This window comes from Megascapheus bottae, chromosome 16, assembly GCF_031878675.1.
Source record: "Megascapheus bottae isolate mThoBot1 chromosome 16, mThoBot2.hap1, whole genome shotgun sequence".
Lineage (NCBI taxonomy): Eukaryota > Metazoa > Chordata > Mammalia > Rodentia > Geomyidae > Megascapheus > Megascapheus bottae.
The window spans coordinates 30106861-30127755 of NC_143524.1; the positions used below are offsets into that span (position 1 = coordinate 30106861).

General features: G+C 46.6%; 1 protein-coding gene across 1 annotated transcript in view; it reads right to left on the reverse strand.

Moving 5' to 3' along the window:
* Slc6a5 (solute carrier family 6 member 5) overlaps window positions 1-14099 on the reverse strand; it is a 46986-nt gene extending 32887 nt beyond the window's left edge. Inside the window, exons 1-5 of the mRNA XM_090348940.1 lie at window positions 13587-14099; window positions 10816-10954; window positions 8256-8387; window positions 7814-7987; window positions 441-582 (exon numbers count right to left, since the gene is read on the reverse strand). Of these exons, the coding sequence (XP_090205066.1) occupies window positions 441-582; window positions 7814-7987; window positions 8256-8387; window positions 10816-10954; window positions 13587-14099 (1100 nt within the window). The remainder of the gene's footprint in view (window positions 1-440; window positions 583-7813; window positions 7988-8255; window positions 8388-10815; window positions 10955-13586) is intronic.
* Window positions 14100-20895: the final 6796 nt, after the last annotated feature.

The following is a 20895-nucleotide window of genomic DNA, read 5'->3' on the forward strand; positions in this document are numbered from 1 at the left end:
GCTGTGGCTCAAGTGCAGAGAGCTAGCCTTGAGCAAAAAGTGCTCATGGACAGTGCCCAGACCCTGAGTTCAAGACCAAGGACTTGCAAATAATAAAATAAAATAGGGGCCGGGTACCACTGGTTCACACCTATAATCCAATTTAGTAAGGGAGGCTAAGATCTGAAGATTGCAGTTCGAAGCAAATGCAGGCAGAAAAGTTTTTGTTACCACCAGCCAACACTCACCTCCAGGCCCATACTTCATAATGGTCATTCAGAAGAAAATCAGGAAAAAGTTTTCCTCTCTGACCATTCCAGTAGATGCAGACAATGCAAGGTCAGGGGCCCATTCCCTCCACCCCAGTAGTCATACTATAAATTAGATGTTTACTAATTCTCTTGGCTGCTCTAAGAAAGTCTGCCTGCCCACCCCCCATCCCCAAAGACCAGCCATCTTACTTGAAGTACTCTTCGCTTCCACTGACAAACGTCTTATTGGCCTGGCTGGTGAAGTTAACCATTGTCAAGTTGGGATAGGCAGTCATGCAGAAAGTAGAGTTCTTGATTTGGATTTTGGGATGGTCACTGATGACACAGGAATCTGTCCAGGAAAATATGGGATAGAAACAATGAAATCTGTGCAGGTAGCCTGTCTTTATCCATTGAAAAACCAGAAACCAAAAACATCTGCCTAGTATTTGAGAGTAGCTCAGGGAACATATGAACTGAATAACATGCACAAGGATTACAGAATGGTACTGTATTGATTATTACTTTTTAAAAAATCTAAGCAGGAGGTAATATCTCTATTGCTTAAAATAAACAGATTTAAAGAGGTTAAGTAGTTCTATTGAAGTAATGAGGATGAGAATCAGAGTTAAATTCTAGATTCATTTCGTATTGCAGAAGATAATGAATAGTAGAAATTAATTTAATCAAAGATAAGGAAATATCCTGAAGGGATACTGCTACAGTATCACTCCAAGTTCACCATGGGCTTGAGAAGTGGCTCAAATAGAGGCGGCTCCTGCCTCACAAACACAAGAGCTGGGCACTGATGGCTCATGCCTCTAATCCCAGTCACTCAAAGAGACTGAAATCTGAGAAATAAGGTTCAAAGCCAGCCCAGACAGCCAAATATGAGACATTCTCATCTCCAATTAACCAGCAAAGAACTGGAGATGTGGAGGCATGGCTGGGTGGGGAGGAGGGGGGAGTGTAAGAGTGCCTACCTTTGAGTGAAAAAGTCAAGCAAGAGCTCGCGGTGCTGAGTTTAAACTCCAGTACCATCAAGTTCACCTTGAGCCCACAGCTCAATACCACAGCTGGCACACAGTGAGATCTTCATGATACATCTGGTGTGTATTCCCTAACTTCACATGTGCTGGTAATCTAACCTCATGTTTGTCAGTGGATCGGATACCCATGGGCCATTTGATGAACTTTCACGTTTACCCTTGGGAGACTGAACACTTTTGGCATCTATTAAGAAGAGGGGAGGGACATTTGTGGGTGTCCCATAGTACATAGGTCAGCCCCCCCACACACAACAAAGTCCAAAAATGTCAACAGTGGTGAGGTTAAGAAGACCTGGAATAAGAGGAGAAAAGTAACTCTATGTGTGTTAGTGCATCAAGCATTATGCTGGACCTTTAAAACAATGATTAGCTCCTAAAGTCTTCCTCAATGCCTAGACTAAATTGTCTTTATTTTAAAGTAGGAATTGAAGTCTTTCTGGTCATAGTACAGTGCCTTTCTGATAGCATTAAAATACAGATACATGGACAGATACTTTAAACAGACTCCACCAGACCTAATCCTACAGGTATGTTTTGTAAAGAGCAAAGTAGAAATGACAGCATACCCCTGGAAGATGCTTGGACTAGGGCATGGTCATGCATTGACCTCTTTCTTTCTGTGTTCCACAGAAATAAAAGTGCAGCAGAGAGAAATGCAGTGTTTATGCTCATATATACCTCAAGCTAAGAAAAAACATAAACTCACTCCCTTTGGAGCCCTTGCTCTTAACTACACTAAGCTGGGATCATGGGCTCAAGCACCTACAGATTCCTGTATGGAGACACAAATCAAGAAGGAGAGAACAGATCACCAATTTTCTTTTCCAGCTGTCATGACAGGAGATGCAGAAAATTTGACCATTTATATGAAATTTCATTTTTAAAGTCATAGAAATGTAATAAGATAATTTTAAATATTGTGAACTTAAAAAAATAATATATATATATGCAAACTGGGTGCTGGCAGCTCACACCAGTGATCCTAGCTACTCGGGAGGCTGAGATCTCAGAATAGAAGTTCAAAGCCAACCAGGGCAGACAAGTCCATGAGACTGTTATCTCCAGTAAACTTATACAAAAGCCAGACGTGAAGCTGTGACACAAGCAGTAGAGTACCAGCCTTGGAAAGAAGCTCAGGGACAGTCTCCAGGACAGACGGATGAATGGATGGATGGATGGACGGACGGACGGACGGACACACACACACACACACACACACACACACACACACACACACAGTATGTAATGTAACAACTTCTACTTTTAGATGTCTCTAAGTACCTACCTATTCTACATTATCTTCTTCAATTTAATCAAGTACCTATTTCCAAATTCCCAGATCAACAGCTTGTTGCAGGAATGATTTTTCCCTTAGTGGCAACCTGAATGAAGGCAACTAAAGCTCTATTCCTACTCCTGTTCAGTAAATCAACACAGGAAGTATTTCTCATCCTCCTGCCATCCATCCCTAAAATTGAAGAGGTCACTAATACACAAGCGAACATCAAGTCCCCAAATTCCAAAACTGCCACTGTGGAGCACGAGTGTGTCTTCCCTAGAGGCATCTCTGGATTCTGGATGTCTGCGGATCTCTCCCCACTGCAGCAGCTCAAGGTCACCTCTTCCTGCGGCATTGGAGAAACTATATGCCTTTGCTCCTTCTCTCCTTGCAGCCTCAAGTCTTCTGCAATATCCTTTCCCACCACCGGGAGGCAGGAGCATGCTTCCCAGCTCCCACTCCTGTAGGTCGGCCAGAAAAGGAGTGATGGGCCTTGTCTTTGGAGAGTGCTGTGGCCCAGCAACCCCGAACAAAGAACAGCGATAATGATCGTGCTAAATTGGAAAGCTGTTGGAATGGGATTCTCTTTACGCCGGCAATTATTAATAAATGAAAGCACATGAAAGGCTAGGGAGAAACGGAATCATTTAATTAAAGTTCTAATGAAAATTAAGCCATTCCAAGAATAGAAATGGTATTTATGGTGTTCCCATTTGAACTGACCCAGCTAGCTCCTGTTCGCACAAACCACTTCCTGGTCTCATTTGGCAGAGGACAGATTAGTCATTTTCCCCAAAGGGTTGAGTCGCCTTAAACAAGGAGCCTCACCACTGAACAGAACCTTAGAAAATACACAGCAAAGTCTACTTATCCACATGAGAAATCTGGAGACTCTAGTCTAGGTTAGAGTGGGTGTGTTCCCCAGGTATCTCCACCATGAAGCATGGCTCCCAGGTAGCATGCTTCTAGCAGCACTGAGCCATAGGTATGGGAACACTGCTACAGAAGGTCCCAGGGACAGCCATTTAGCCCCGATCTCTCTGGATGTCCCTTGGCCTAGCTGTCATAAGCGGTGGCTGGTCATGAGCTTGATCGGGAAAGAGTGTGTCCAGAAAGTCAGCTGAAGAACACTGGTGGAAAAGGGGGTTTTCCATTTTCTTGCTCAGTATGTCCATTTGGGAAATGGCCTGAGAAGATTTATTGTCTGGATTTCCAATTGACCAGCAAAGCAGAGAGGCTCTAAAGCCGCCTGGATCTCCACAGGCCAGGCTGCTGTTCCGTTTTCGAAGTTACTCCCAGAAACCCATAGGATCAATATTCTTGCAAAGGAGCGTCAGACTGCAGGAACAGAACACACTCAAGTGTAGATAACACCGAGAATGATGGATGGAAGGGCTGCATGGAGAAAGAGAGGGGGGTGACACCTCGTTTTTTAAACGGAAATAAAATTAAAGCCCTGACTAAGAAGTAGATAGTATCTGCCCAACCTGTCCATGGGCTCTCAGGGAATAATCAGAGTGAAAAATGTCCATTGTTTCTGTGGTCTAGAAGCTTAGCTCTATCTGTCTTTACTCTACCTTCCATATTTCCTGTGAACCAAACTACAAACATCATGAAAGCATAGCAGGGCAGGGTTCCTTCCTCTTAAGACCATAAGCCACTTGGTTGACACTCAACTTGCTTAAAAAAAAATAATACCACATATCCACATATAGACTATACAGCAAATTCACATACATGACAAAAAATGTAGAAAAGAACAATCCCTATTTTATTATTAATATTCTTTATGTAACCTTTCTGTCTGTCTCCTCTTTTATACACATACATAAATACATGTATATTACTATTACAGTTAAGATGAAATTATACTATACATGTGCATCTTGGTCTAACATTTAATGTAATATAGTGAGGCTTTTCCTGTTTTATGAAGTCTTTTTTTGGGGGGGGCCAGTCCTGGGCTTGAGCTCAGGGCCTGAGCACTGTCCTTGGACTTTCTCAAGGCTAGAGCTCTACCACTTGAGCCTCAGCACCACTTCTGGCTTTTTTCTATGTATGTGGTACCGAGGAATTGAACCTGGGTCTTTGTGCATGCTAGGCAAGCACTCTACCACTAGGCCAAACTCCCGACCCTTATGGAGTCATTTTTAATGGCTAGAGAATACTTTCTCCTAGGAATGAACCATAGGTCATCTGAGATATGGAATTAGTAGATAATTACATGTGTTTCATTACATGTTTAAGTGTACTGTTTCCTAATCCTGTAAGTATGGCTGCAGTTAACAGTCTTGCATAGTACATACATCTCTCCAATTTCCCCTTAAGTCCAGGTTACACTACCATTTGCAAAAATAGCCTGCATATCGCATAGAATTTCAACCACAAACAGCACTTAGGGAACACCCATTATGTCACTTTGCTGGGACTTATACTATAGAAACTCTGGATCAATGATCCTTCGAGAACCCTGGATAAGCAGAGACTCTCGAGTCATGAGACCCAAGTTCCAGGGCTCGTCTGGCTTCATACAACTTGAGCTTAAGAGTCCATTCAGTTGCCTTCAAAATAGTGACCGTGCCATTTGGAGCTCATGGGGCTCCTATGAGGAATAAGAAAAATATCATTTATGACGCTTCTTTGTAGGTTGGAAAGCATTTAGCGTAGTGGTTAAGAGCACAGCCTCGGAAGGCAGGGAAATGTGGGTTCAGAAACCTGGGTCTACCACACAACTAAGTCTGACCTTGGTGTCAAGTTATGTATTGTAGTCTGTCACCTTTAAAATGAAAACAATAAAGGAACTCCTGTCAGTTCATCGTCCATCTTACTGTTAATAATATAATACAAGCATTTAACATTTGTGCTGATAGCTATGAAGAATGAAGATGCTGCACACAGATTAGTAGAGGATGGCTATGTTTCTGAACTTCTGTTCCCACTGGAGGACAGCGGCAGGGTGAGGACCGCTATGACTCACGTGGATCCTGCAGCAAGTCCCCAGAACACATCCTGGGGATGCTGAATCATGACCAGCCTACTCCAGCAAATTCTCTCTTGGAAAGTGACTCCTCTGTGAAGCACAATCTGGAGGACAAGTAGGACTCTGGGATGTCCTATGACCAACTAGAAGGTGCTTTGCTTAACATGACAACCATTTTCAGAAAACCATTCTGCCAGCAGATGGTTGTTTGTGACTCAGACAAGAGTAACCAAGTGGGATGCCCCACAGACCATAGCTCTTTAGAGCTATGTAAAGTCAAAGAAGATGGACCATTCCACACCAAAACTGGATAAGGGAAGTCCAATCAAGGGCTGAGGAAGAGCTGGGGTGATAGCCAGGTAGTAGGTCGTGTGTTTAGCATATACAGGGTCCTGAGTTCAGTCCTAACACTGAAGAAAGCAATCAACAGAGGGAAATAAAAAGGATGTGAACAGCCCCCAGCCTCATGGTTCTAAACCCTCTTAGTTGTGCCTGGAAAACTTGAAATAGAGCCCTTGTCTCCACTGAGATAGTCTGACATTTTTTATTGGTTTGGGGGTACCCACTAATTATGTTCAACTTTGTAGTTCCCCTGTGATTATGATACCCAGCATCCAGGCTTAAGAACCATTGTTCTAAGATCAACAGGGAAACTGTAGGACATCAAGGTCCAGGAAGGCTGATGGACACATAAGTCCTGATTATGTGTCCTGTATTCTTCCAGGTTCACTGCTCCAATTTAATGGGTAAGTACTGCTTTACTCTCTCACTCTCACTCAAAGCTCCTCCAGGTGTGAGCTGGACATGATAGAAGGTACATGCACATATGTGTGTGTGTGTGTGTGTGTGTGTGTGTGTGTGTGTGTAAAAGCACACTGAAATGATTGTCTTTAAGTGTATGTATCTCTCTTGGAGGAGATAGAAGGATTAGGAGGGAAGAATTATCTTTTTCCCTTAACACACTCAGTGGGTCAAATCATGCCCCATTTGGATAATCAGACAGTAGCTCGTTAGGGAGGACAGCAGCAAGAGCCAGTTGTGGAGAGAACTTACCTGACAGGGAAAGGAATGACCTCTTGCTTATGGTCCTCCCTAAAGACTAGGCCCAAAGTGACTGACACTAGCATCATCTGTTTGTAGAGTTTTAAACATTTGCAGCTGCTATCATATCCCTCTGTCTTTTCTCAGTGGAGCAGACCGTAAAAGATGTAGGATGCAGATTATTATTACTTCAATTTTGCATATAAGGAAAACAGATTCCAGAAAAAAGCTTTCTGATCCATTTGGGAGCAGAAATAGTTTTTAGATGAAAGAGCCTTTCCTATCTGCCTTACTTCGCATTATGATGGTCTCTCCTATCCTCCACTCCTAGTCCTCAAGTCCTCGTGGATATCACCAAGTCACAGTGGATGTCAAATTGGAAAAGGTCTTACAGGAACATTCCCTATCTTCCCAGAAACACATCTCCCTACCAGGCCCTATATGATGCATATTCCTAACAAAGTCCTAGGCCTAAATGTCTACACTCATGTGTGTCTTGCACAGAGTAGAACTTTGTGAAATATGACTCTGGGCCCATTTGTATCACTCTCCTAGATTCTAGGACTTGGAATATTGCTTGTTTGAATTGAACTGTGCAGGATATGAGGAAAAGGCAGCTTCTTGTTCAAGAAGGCTGGTGAGAGACTTCTAACCACCTCTCAAGCCAGTCTTTTAGTATAATACTATGAAACAAAAAAAAATATTCTGCAAATTTCCCTCACCTGCTGGTGGCTTACCCCTGTAATCCTGGCTAGTCAGGAGGCTGAGATCTGAGGATTGTGATTCAAAACCAGCCCAGGCAGGAAAGTCTGTCAGACTCTTATCTCCAATTAACTACCAAAAAAACTTGAAGTGGAATTGTGGCTCAAAATGGTAGAGTGCTAGGGAACAGCTGAGCCCCTGAGTTCAAGCCCCATGATTGGCCTGCCCCCCCAACAGAAAAACAAACCAAGCAAACAAAAAACCCTTTAAATTTCCTCTCCACACCCAGTCTAAAAAAAAAACTCAATCCATCTGCAGTAAGAAATGTGAGTCTACATTTTTAACTTGAACTATTTGATTATGAGCTTATTGTTTTATGGATGATGAGCTTCTTAAATGTTAGAATTAAGTATGCTTGGCTGTGCTGCCAGAACCTAGTATAGAGCCTGACATGCAGAGTAAGTGCTAGAATAATCATTGTTAATGAACGAATCACTCACAACAGCCACATTCAAGACATATCTACACTTACCTAGTAAAAGTTTGGTTTTATCTTTGCATTCTGGCGTGTTCCAAGGGTTGTTGCAGGAGCCCCAGGGGAGCACAGACACAAAGGAGGCAAACAGGTAGAAAAGTGTGTAGCAAATAATCACATTGTAGTATATGGCTATCAGGACAGAGATGATCAGCATTGCAATGCCACAGCCTGCAAAAGCAGAAATTCCAGAGACTCATTTCATGCCACATCCTCTGGAAATCTCCCAGTTCATCATAGGGCTGTTTCAATGATGTACTAAGAGTGACATTTACCAGGGATGTTGAGACATCTGCCAGAAACCTAAGGATGACAGCGATGTTCTTGGGCAGTTATTTAGAAGGACCAATTAAAGAGAAGAGAAAGTGTGGTCTACTGATCTCAAAAGCCAGTCTCCCTCCCAAGTGGCAGAGGAAGCTGAAGGACAGTGTAGACTCACCTTGCAGGGCTGGGATGGCCTTCCACACAGACACTGGCCCCTGGCTGGCAAACTGGCCCAGTGATACCTCTAAGAAGAAGATAGGCAATCCAGCCAGTGCCAGCATCATCAGGTAAGGGATGAGGAAAGCACCTGTGGAAGGAAGAGTAGAAAGTAAGGTCCAGGGAGAAAAAGGCATGTTTCTGGCCCATTTTAACCCTCAGGGCTGGGGGCTAGGCTCTCTCTACATACTCTTAAGGACAGTTGACTTGTTTTTCTGATGTTTTTGGTGTCTTGCTTCAGGCGGCATGCATGCAAACATGTTTGTTTTTATCATTTCAATTTCCCACCAGACAGGATGTAGGGGGCTTATGTGCTGATGGACTTTTATTCTTTTTTATTGTAATTAATAGAAGGGTTACATTATATTCACCAGCTAGAAGATGCATTGCTTCACAAACATTGATAGCCCTTCTCTGGACTTTTATTCTTTACAGCATTTCAATCTCCCCAAATCAAGTCCTTCCAGAATTCACCAAACCCATGCCTTAGGCCCATTACTGGTGAAATCTCAGTAGAACCTAGACCTTCCAAGGCCCTGAAATCTGCTAGGCTGCTCTATGGGACTTTCTACAGTAACCCAAGCCATCTGTACAAAACTAGGCTTTGCTCTGCCGGCAGGCACCTGAGATGCCTCTACCACCATCACCACCTTTATCATCACACCTCACCCAGGCACATGTTCCAGACACTGATCTCATGAGAATATCTGCCTGGGTGTTTATTCTCTGCACTGTGATGCTCTGTCCCCGGGGTCTTGGTACTTGCTAAGCCTTCTCAGGCTTGTTGATTTCGCCAGGGTTCATCCCTTCAAAGATTCTGAGTTTGTCTGGGAGGATTTGGGGGCCAGTGCTAATCTTGGAAAAGGATAGGTCAGGGTTAAACAACACTGTGCTCCAGAGAGGAAAGCTGTGTCCCACCCTTTACTCACCCTTCTCCCCACTTCCCAAGGGGCCAAGGCTAAGGGCTCCCACAGCTGGAAGGCTCAGCCTCAGCTATGAGTTACTGGGGAGAAAGAGGGGGTGACATGAGTAAGCCCTGGAATCCTGCTTTACCCTTTCTAGATAAGGCTTAGGGGATAGGGGGAGAGGGAAATTGTGGACTGTAAATCTGTTCTGTTCCTAGGAAGGGGAAGAGCAGAGCTCCACCAGCGGGGCTCAGCTCAGGGCTGGAAGGAGGGGCAGGAGGAGGGGGCAGGTCTGGCACAGCAGTGCGGAAAAAGCTGCTGGAGCTGAAGTCCGTGCACAGAGCTTGCAAATGAACTTTGCATTGTTAAGCAGGCACTTCACGGGGCCAAGCTCTCTACACTGGAATGTCTTCCCCACCCACTACCTGGGGCTGGTCGAGTTCCCTTTCCCTCCCCCAACCCTGGGAGAACATTAGCACTCTGTCTGGAGAGAGATCTCCCTGCAAAAGGGTACAGAAACCTAGCTGGAGTCCCTCAATCTGTGTGACCAGCAGGTAATTTTGTTTCTCTGATTGCAAAAGTGCTTCAGTCTTTTGTGAATATTTGCCAAAGTATTCTCGTTTGGAATGGACCGGGGTCATCTAATTTTCTGTGATCAAATAAAGAAAACGAAGGGTGAGGTAATTCGTTTCTTGACTCTCTGATTTCTTTGAAATATGGAAGGGAGACTCAAGGACACATACCTACTCCTAGAGGCGACTTGTGAAGTTGGGGAAAGGGGATCCCAATATGCACAAGCAAAGCCCCACTCCCCACACTGCATTGAACCCTTTTTCAATGTATACAAAAGAGCTACAATGCATTCTGTGGTGAATGCATCCCTACAGGCATCTTTGAAACTCTTTTCTTCATTCGAAAGCAGCTTTTTTTTTTTCTTGCCCAGTTAGGACAAATGGAAGGAAATCATTTTTTGTGTAATGATTTTACTAAAATGAAAATGTGTCCTGCTTCCTCCCAGGAAGTGTGTTGGGATAGGGTGCCTCTGAGAAACTCCCCTCCCCACAGAACTCCTACAGTTCCAGCCCCTCTTCTGGCTCTCCCTGGCTCCTTGGTGTCTTGCATTCTGCAGGATGAATGCCCATTCTGAGTCTCCTTTGCAGAATCTGATTTCCAAATCATAGCCTGGAGTATTCTTAATTGGAGATTCAAGACTGTGTGAGCACTGGCTGTGTAAAATGGGTTGGGCAGAGCTTGCTCCACTTCCTGAATATTTGACGGATAAATTAGAGTCCGAATGAACTTGTGTCATTGTCCGCTTGGTTCAGGACCTAATTCTCCAGACTGAGCCAGTGGAGGATTGTGGGGGCAAAGGGGTCCGGTGCTTCCCACAGACCCCATCTCAAGAGAAAAGCCTCCTGGACCTAGTGCTAACCAATGTAGTAGTTCTCTCCTGCCCTCCGGCTGCCTTTCTGGGCTAGCGTGCTGGAAAGCTGCCTGCTTTGAGCACCCCCTCTCCCACACTGCTGTGGGGCTTTGATTCCTACCCCTCCCCTCAACCCTCCAACACCCACCCCACCGCTTGAGCCACAGGCGGAAAGAGCTGAAAAGCCATACCTCCCCCGTTCTGGAAGGCCAGGTAGGGAAACCTCCAGACATTGCCCAGCCCCACTGCATACCCCACCATGGACAGGATGAAGTCCAGTTTGCTGGACCAGTTCCCTCGGGCCTTATTCTCATCCCCTTGCTCGTCCTCCTGAGGGCGGAAAAGCACATTGTTGGATAACAGACCTAGTTAGGTCCGCAAGCAGGCTACATTCCACCCCTCACCCCCAAGGGAGGGTTCTTCCCAGCAAGCAAGACCCCACTTCTCAACAGAAGATGCATCGGCAAGCAGAACCCCAATTCCATTTAAAAAAATAAAGAAGAAGAAGAAGAAGATGCACTTATGAGTAGGGCATCCCTCGACCCTGTAAGCAGGCCTCGGTGGTTTCGATCTGAAACTCCTTTTTCAGTATACCTCCCCTACATCCCTATTCCATCACAGCACACCAGCAAGCAGCTCTCTCCCCAAATCATGACCTTTTACCTTGATTGCAAGCACATAACTCCACCCTCATCAAGAGTTCATTTAGCAAGCAGGCCCCCAAATCATGCCTACAGTTCCCAGCAAGCAGATTCTTGAGTCCCCACCCATCCATACACACACCAAAAAAAGAAAAGAAAAAGTCATCACTTGCACCCTTTCCTCAGCACTTTCTTCCCTTGAAGTGCGTACAAGATCTAAAAGGAGCTGTGGTGATTCTTAAAGCCTGTCTGAGGCCCGGCCTCATTTCTCTATCAGGAGAGAACCTGCCTGGTCAACTAAGTTAAGAGAAGTGCAAGGGAAATGAGCAAAATGGAGACTTGGAAGTGAAACAGAGAGAGGATAGACAGGGTGGATGTGGTAAGAGACATCAGACAGTGTGAGCGCCATCTTGACTAGTAGTTACATAGATAATTCCGGGCAAACCGTTTGCCCTTTCTCAATTGCTGTCCCTATGGGTTAAAAAAAGGGAAGGGGCTTAAAATAACTGCCCACCCCCTCAAAGCATGATGGATACAGCAGTCTGTGAATCCTTGGGGCTCACTTCTCCCAGCTGACCCTAAGGTGCTTTCTGGAAGCAGGTTCTGGAATACCTCATTACTAAGCAGAAGCAGCACCCGCATGTACTCTGTAAGTAACCCGCAAACCTGCACTCCACACAAAGCTTCCAGGGACTCAGGCCCCAGCACAGCCTCCACCTTTTCAGTCACCCCCCAACTCTTAAGCTAACAACTGAAAATGCCTCACACTGTTCAACTAGCCTAACTGGAGCTTCAAGCTGTGGCCCTTAAGAGGGGAGGTGGCGTTGGAAAGGGAGGGAGGAGCCAGGTATCCATAGGCCACCATCAGAAAGAAGCTCCAGCCTGAAAAAAGAAAGTACTCTAAGAATCTTGACATCTCTAACAACCTCTCCAACGTTTCTCCCCCTCTACAGACTGTCCCCAACCCTAACCCCACCCTGCAATCCCTTCTGAGCTGAAAAGATGGGACTTCCTGTCCTTTGCCGCAGTGCGGAAGTTAAGGAATGCCAGGAATGCCAAGGAAACCAATTCTCCCCCCCTCCCAGTCACACGGTGGAGCATATGCTGCCAAAGGTCCGCAATACACACAGAGATTCCTCTCTAGTTTTCCTCATTGCAGAGCTTCGGCCATGTAGGCCTGTGAATGAATAAGAAAGGTGGTGGTAGTGATAGTGGTGGTGGTGGTGGTGGTGGTGGTGGTGGTGGTGGTGGTGGGGTGTGTGTATGCACAAATGCAAGAGGACAAACCACTAAGGACAGAGGGATATATAAACCCTGCTTTTCAAATTCTGGTGTACTCCGTGCCCTCACCCCACTTCACACACAGCACACCTGCCAACCGCCTCCCCCCCCCCAAGCCCAGGGAAGACAGAAGACAGAAGTCCAGATATGGCAAGGGAGCACTGGAGTGGGTAAAGCAGAACAGAAGAAAGAAGAAATCAAAGAAGGGAGGAAGGAGACTGGAGGGAAAGAGGGGTGACAGGACTTGTAAGGAGAGGGAGAGTTGCCTTTATCCCTAACCCTATTCAGAAGAGACTGGACTTGGCAATTTCATGCTTCTTATGCAATGATAAATGCTAGGTAGATTCAAGTGGGGCCAGAGGTCTTAATAATGGAAGTATCCCGTTAAGAGTGGGAGATTCTCCCTTAAAAAATTGCGTTGGCACAATTAGATAATCTTGTTGCAAAGACCCAGGTAACAGGTCTAGAAGCTTCCAGTTCATTAGCTTCATGTGAAACTTCCTCTCTTCCAGGGAGTTCACGGGTGATGCAAGTTAGCATCTAATGCAAAGCCTAAAGAATGTAAACTATTTTCCACCTTGGCCACACGTAAGATCTTTTCTGTGCTTCTTTTGTATGATTTTCTTTAAAAAAATTTTTTTTAGAAACGAAGAGACTGACTATCCATGGTTAGGAGGAGGAATGGTAATCGTGTGCTTAGAGGGTTAGAATGTATTCGCTTCGATTATTGAACGGATCTACATGCTGATTGCCAATAACTACCGCGGCTGGGAAGGGGAAGCTCGCCCCCCACGCACCCACCTCCCCCATCCAGTCCCCTCCTCCCAGCAGAGCCACTGCAGCCCTGGAACCCTGAACTGACGGCCCCAGCGCAGAGCGAGTTTCCAAAGCCCCCGAAGCTGCCACCACCAGCATCCACCTCCCGGTTGCATCGCCAACCCGTCTCCCCATCAGCACACGTGCAACCCGGCCACCGCTCGGTTCCCCTCGCCGGCGCGGCTGGAGAGGAGCAGGCAAAGCGGGCCTGCGGGCCAGCTTACCTGTGCGGCGGAGGTAGGCGCGCTCCCCGGGAGCACCGAGGCGATTCCATCGGTGCCCAGCACCACGGTGCTCTGGCTCATGTTCACCCAGCCCACCGCCGGGGTATTGTTGTGTTCCAGCGTGCCCTTGCCCACACTCACATTCGCATCGCCCTCTGGGCCGCGCAGAGCTGGGATCTTACACTGCAGCGCGTTGCCAGGCCCCGCGCCCCCGGCGGGGAGGTTGGCCTGCGCGCCGTGCCCTTCGCTGAAGTCCCGGAGGGCGGCGGAGGCGGCCTGCGCCCGCTGGCCACTGAGTTTGCAGAGCCCCACTCCTGGCCGGTCTCCCTCGCAGGTTCGGGCATCCGAGGGCTGGAAACTTTGGGCTCCGGTGGAAGCGGACCTGGGCACACGTGGCGGAGGCGCGGCGGCCGCGGAAAGCTCCTGTTCTGGGCTGGTCTGGGGCGCGCACGGGTTATCCCGACGGCCCGGCGCCGCCGCTGCCTCCAGGCTGTTGGCTGGTGGTGTATTCATTTCCTGCAAATACAACGCCAAGTTCATGCAAGATAAAAAAAAAAAAGTCACGGTGGAAAACCAAACCAAAACCCTGTATTGACACTTCTACAAATGGAGAAGTTCGGACCTCAGCTCCAGACACAGTACTCAGGGGAGCAAATAAAATCCGGATTTTTTTTTTCTTTCACCACTGCAATCAGTAGTCTCAATTTGCCGGTCTTGTCAATAATCTGATATCACGAAACAAACAGCTATTTCCTCCCCACTCACAGAAGATGATGAACTAAAAGGCAGATATTTTTTTTTTAATGTTGGGAGAAGGGTGAAAATAGCTCTAGAGCCATGAGCTCTCTACCCTCTTTGGATTTCAAATCACGACTGTGGGGTGCCCGCATCCCAATCACCATTGTAGGAAGATTCTTTAATTTTCCGCCCCATTTCCTTTGTCATTCAACAATGCACATTGCCTTTCCCCCCACTTGCCATAGACAAGCTGAGTCCACAAAGCTGAAGCGCTGGCACAAGCCAGCCAGCAAGCGCTTGAGGCCACAGCGGACATTGCCTAAATCGCAACGCTCCAAACCCACGCCTGCCCATCAGGTAGCAAAGGCCAGGATAAAGATGACCATCAAGATGCCAAACGAACAAAACTACAAAAGAAAACCAGACTTGACACGAAGAGTAGCTATTCGGGTTTGTTACCTACCATCCACAACCACCCACATTCACTTCCAGAAATGCAAAAGGATCTTGTAAAGAATTTGGGTCCCCCCCATTCCCGGGAGGGGGAGAGTTAGTATCTTTTATTTCCTTATTCTCGAGGGGTTAAAAATCTCACAAATAATTTTCATTTGCTTTCTCCCAATTAAATTCCAGATGAAAAGAATTACCAGCAATGGGTTTTTCAATCCTCTTTCTCAGTTCCTGTTATCTACCAGGGCTTTCTATACATTATCACCAATAATTATAATAGCCGCTAGGATAATTAGATTTGCTTCACTTCAGCCACACACCTCTCATCTAACCCTCACAAATGCATAGACCAGACCTCGGTAATGTGTGCCAAATCTAAGTGCCTCCAGCCAGCCTCCTCAATAACCTCGAGGACCTAGCACGGACTCGGGATTTTCAGCACCAAGGACAGCACCTAGAGTTCCGTTTCCAGATCTCTCCATTCTTACTGCTTTAGGCAACCACTTTCTGATCTCTGGTGATGCTAAAGAAACACACAAACAGCATACCTACAGCTTCAAACAATTCCCTTGCCTATGCATATCATCCAATACACTGACACTTCTAAAAGAAATATCCAAAACGAAGCCATCCCCCCATTCCCTTGACTGGTAAAAGAACAAAAGCAAACACTCACCATGTCCGACTCAGGTAACAGATTGAACCCGAAGAGTGGTACCTGCTACAGACAAGACTGAGTTGGGCACCGGCAGGAGAGGCTCTTTCTATATCTCCCTGGGAAAGGCCCGGTTTTGCGTCAGTGCAAAGCAAGGTGCCCTTCGGTTGACATCTTCTTGATAATGCAAGTTTGATAAATCATTACCCCCTTGGATTCGAATTTTAAAGGGACAACAGCCTAGAGTATGCTAGCCAGTTGTCGCAGGAGGCGGCTGCGTGTTCGGCGTGACTCAAGTGGGTCTGATTACTAAACCAAAGCTGGTGGGAGGAGACGACAAAAGTTTGCCTCCCCCTAATTAAGGGAAACATGGAGGGACACGTCTCACTGCGCTCGAGGCAAGACGCAGCAGCGGCCACCGCAGCAGCCGTCCACCGAGTGGACTGGGCTGTGAAGGTGGGAATGGGGGGGGGGGCATGAATCACCATCGCGTCTCTCCGGGAATCTGTCAGAGATTCCAAAACATTCTGTAAGCAAGGAATGGGGGCTTTTTCTGCAGGCAGCCCCCAGAGCCCCGCAGAGGCTAGTGTAGTTATGGGGTGAGTGGGGGGTCCTATACCCATGTGCCACTTCAGATTCTCATAATCAGTCTTAGAGGAATCCTGGGTTTTCGTTTAGAAAAAAAATGAGATTAGAATTTTGATGCCTAGTTTATCACTGTTAAAATGATCACAACGCGCGCGCGCCCCCCCCCCCCACACACACTGAGTTTAATGGTCTGTTCTCATTGTATTGGGGTGTGACCGGGGGGGCTTTTCTGAATACATTCTAGAGAAATCAGAAACAGTTTCAATACTGACTTACTTTCCTCGGGCTATTTTCAAAGTCAAAGACAATCCATTGTTTATTCCTTGCCCTTTTAGTAAACGTCCACCAGAGCCAGGCCTGCTTTTTTAAGCTTCAGGGTCCTAACCCTCACCCCCAAATCGGTCTCTGGAAACCAGGATATGGATCTGGCCACCTGCAAAGCCATGTTTAGCCAAACTGCAGCCAGGGTTAACGGTGGACTTCCCTAGGGTTATACAAAATGGTCATTATCATAACACACACACATACGCGCGCGCGCGCGCACACACACACACACACACACACACACACACACACACACACACACGATACAGTTTCGAGACCAGACAAGAATTTGCAGTACAATTCTTCCCTTCTTCTTCACGGGTCTGGCTCAGGAAACCTCTAGCATGGGAGTTAGCTACAGAAATCTTTTGGTCCCTTTCCCTGCTGCCCTCAACTCGGCCCCACTGCCTCTGGGTCAGGCGCCGTCGCACTTGGCTGGGCAGTCTCCACTGGGAGACAATGCCCAGCGGCCGAGGGGCGCAGGCTGTGGCGGCAGATTGCTGCGGGCGCCGGGGGGCAGTGCGGAGGCCTCTTCCCCGCTCCCTCCCTCTCCCCCAGATGCGCTGGTGTGCTAGGGTCTAGCAAGTCTGTTTGCCCTCGAGCCCCTCAAAGGTCAAGTCAGCTGGGGAATCAAGGTCTACACTATTTGGGGATGTGGGGGGGGGGAAATGAGGTGTAGGTTTCCTCCAGAGACCTTTCTTTCCGTTTTAGGTCGATTTTGTGGTAGCTTTTCGCGTTAACCTTTTTTTTTTTTTTTTTTTGACATCTCAATATTGAAAGCGTTGGGCAAGATCTTCGTGTGAAAATGTCGCATTTAGCCTAGGCAATAGCCTTTGAGAAACGAACCTAATTTTAAAGATGGGTAAACTAGGGGAACAGGAAAGTCTCTTAACCCTGCTGAAAGCCCTTCTAAGCACCTCCCAACTGGCTCTTCCTGGGGGCTGAATCACCCTTCGGAAGCTCGGAGGGAAACCGGAGGAGGATATGAAGCTGGGGGGTAGACCCTGGGCCGGGGGAGAGCAGAATCTGGTAAGAATCCTGCTGAGTTAGGAGCAGGGGAAACCCACAAGAAGCTTGGAGCTACTGGGGGTGGGGGCAGGGGACCCCGCTAAGGGGCTTTTCTTTTCAAAACAGATCCTAGAAACCGATTCCAATTTGCAACTAGTTGCAAGACCTGAAACTTACAGAATAGGCCTGCCAGTAGTGCAACCATAAAACGTGCCCCTAATTTGGTGTGGGTCTCCCTCGACTGGCCCTGGGTCAGATTCTACGAGAGGGATAGTCACGACTTTAAGAGATTCTGGCCAATCACCAAATTTTTATTTAGGCTGTCCTGGCAAAATACGCAGTGAGAGTGGAGGCTGTCTGCCACTGAAATCGCCCAAGCCAGCAGTGGAGGACGGTAACTGCGCTTTCCCGCCTCCCACAGCTATGGCTCCTGCTTTGAGTGATGGGCTGGGTGCACGTCCCTGAAGTGTCACCAGCTGGCCATCTTCACCAAGTACGCACTTAGGTTACTGCGTGGGCCCCAGCGAGCCACGTCAGGCTCTGCAGTGGCGGGTGCTGGAAAGGCTGCAGAGGCATTGGTGGAGGCGTTGCTCAGACTCTCCGCATTGCCCCCACTTTCAGCCGCAAGATTCTAGAAAGGAGGGGCTGCTTGGAGAGTGAGGGAGAGAGTGCAGAGCCAAGAGGCCTAGAGGGGTTGCTCTGAAATCAAGCCCACTGAAGGGATTCGGCCCATCTTGGGTAGATAATTTGGTTGTGAAGGTAGGAAAGACCATAGGGGGAGGCTAGGGGCCAAGCTCTGGGCAGTAGTCCGGCATCCGGTTATGTACTGGTGCTGGTAAAACAGAGGATGGATGTGCCATGGAGAGAGGGAGGAAGGAAGAGAGAAAGAGAGAGGAGACAGGGAGGGAAAAGAAGGAGAGAGAGAGAGAGAGAGAGAGAGAGAGAGAGAGAGAGAGGTGCTCTCACCACCAGGGTCTCTCCCCACCTCCCCACCTCCCCCACCCCCGCCTTCTGCAGCCGCCTGCTAGGAGTGATAATCCTTCCACGTGTGCCCCAGCCAGGAGGCTGTAAATTTGCATCCATCACTGCGCAGCCATTCGGTCGGAATTAGCCAGTCACTATGGTCTTAATTACTTTGTCAAAGATGAAAAATAGTAATTGATTTTGTCCTCCATCACTTTGTCCCCCCTCCCTTTCCTTGCAGATAAGCAAATAAATAGCTATTTGCGAAAGACGAGTCCATCCAGCCATCAGGTAACTGCTCCGATGCCAGTGTTTGTACCAAGTCAACTGGAACCCAGGCAGGGGAAGGCCAAGAGGACACTTTTCTGTGCCTTGGGGAAGGAGGGCTGAGAGAAAATGAAAGGTATGCAGTGACCAGCAAGCTCCTGCTTTCCTGTTCTCTGGATGCTTGTGGCACCACCCTTCTCTGCTCCTCAGGACAGCATGTAATAAAGGGCTGCCACCACAATGTAATTCCACAAAAAAGTGGGGAAATTTGCTATGAGCCAGCCAGACTAGGACTTAGCTCAGGTCGGTCTGTGTTGATTCCAGTTCACCTCTGGGAAAGATGATATGTTTAGGTGATTTTGTATTAACATCCACAACTTCTACACATGATGGATGGGAGAGCTCTGTGTAAGTTTCAGGAAACATTGCTGACAGTCAAGAAGTCGTTTTTTTTTTCTTCTTTTTTGCCCCACTTTTTTCCTTCTGACTAGTTCTATTGCCCTATTGTTCTGTGCCAATGATGTGGATTCTGCAGACGAATTGCATCACTTCTTGGTTCTGTGACCTTGGAGAAAACTGCCAGTCTGTTAAATGAGGATAAGAACAATAAACTTACCTCAAGGGGGGCTGGAAGCTTAAATGAGAACATGCATGCGAAGTGCCTAGACTGAAGGTATGTTTTCTGCAAGCTCTTGCTATTATGCATGTAGATGTTTAAAGCTCAGAGATTTAGCAGAGACTGCAGTCCTCCCTCTCCAGTCCACAAAGTGTGAGATGGATACACAAGCGCAAAAGCAGGGACTTAGAGACTAGTAGTCATTGTGCACCATTTTTTTCTTGATCTGTGACTTGTACACTCAGTAATAAAATATTTACCCTAATTAAACGGAAATTAGGAGAACATCCTGGAAAAAGAGCTGCAACACAGAAGTTGCTGTGAGTCTTGAGGCACCTTCTCTTGCACTCAAGGTAAACCTAAATGTAGAAAGCAGAGGCGTAGACCTTTGCAACCAGCCTCACAATCCAGGTCTCCTATATACCCCATGTGTCAGGGAGACACAAACAGATCAAGGCATGAGCAGCACGTGAAGATGCTCCTTCAACAAACCACCTCAGAATGGAGGATATATTTGGAAATCAATAGCTCTGCTAAGTAATTTACCTGTGTGTAAAATGAGGCTCCAAAATCCCGAGACTTAGACAGGCAGGATTCTTGCCTCTGAGTGAACAGTAATGAAAATTTACATATTGTTGCACCAAAACGCAAGAGCATGGATTCCAGAAATGTTCAAGGTCATCTGCAATACCAGATGCCTACTTTCCCACTGAGAACACAGAATCCAGAGAGGAAATGAAAGCATTCAGTGTCACTTAGTGTATTAGAAACAAGGTCTAGTGCCATCTCTTTAAAGAAATCAACTCTACTATCCTTGTAACTCTTAGAATATATTTCAAGAAAGTGAACACCAAACTTTAGAACTCCAAAGTTTACTGTCATATTGATGATGAAGTGAAAGCCTGTGGGAAAAAAAGAGGAAAGAAATATTCACATTAGAACACTAGTGCAGGGACCAGGATTTTGGCCTAGTGGTAAGAGTGCTTGCCTAGCATAGGTGAAGACCTTTGGTACCACATACATAGAAAAAGCTGAAGGTGGTGTTTTGGTTCAATCTAGCCTTGAGAAAAGCCCAAGGACAATGCTCAGGCCCTGAGGTCAAGCCCTAGGACTGGCCAAAAAAAAAAAATCCACTAGTGTATCCATAAAGTGGGATGCCATATGGCTGTTAGAGTGAATTAGAGCTGTGGGAAGACTGGAGAGATTTTCATGAAATATTAAGAAAAGCCAGATGCATAGAAATGTGTGGACTATAGTCATTTGGGGTTTTTTTTTTGCAAAATAATAATTAAATGTGTGTGTGTGTGTGTTCTAGTAGAATGTGGAGATGCATGTTTTAGGTGGAAATAAAGACTATTGGTAGGCAAAGAGGTCACTGGGCAGTGTAGAAAGTGGTGGAGACAAACGAAAAACAACTGGTTGTAACCTTATATCTATAATTTATGTAGAAAGTCTTTTTAAAGAAAAATTCTGTAGTAGAATCTACTGCCTTGATGGATGAGACTATTCACAAAACAGGCTACTTTCATTAGGAAGTATTAACCTTAAATCTGTTTTACTGTCTTTCTCTGTGGAATAAAGTTCAGGGGAAAAAAAAGAATTCAATTAATGAACGATCCCATCTACAAACATTTGGTTCAAGCCCTGGTGTTTCTATCACCTGGCTCTGCTGCAATGGAATGACACAGTTTTGGAGTCTT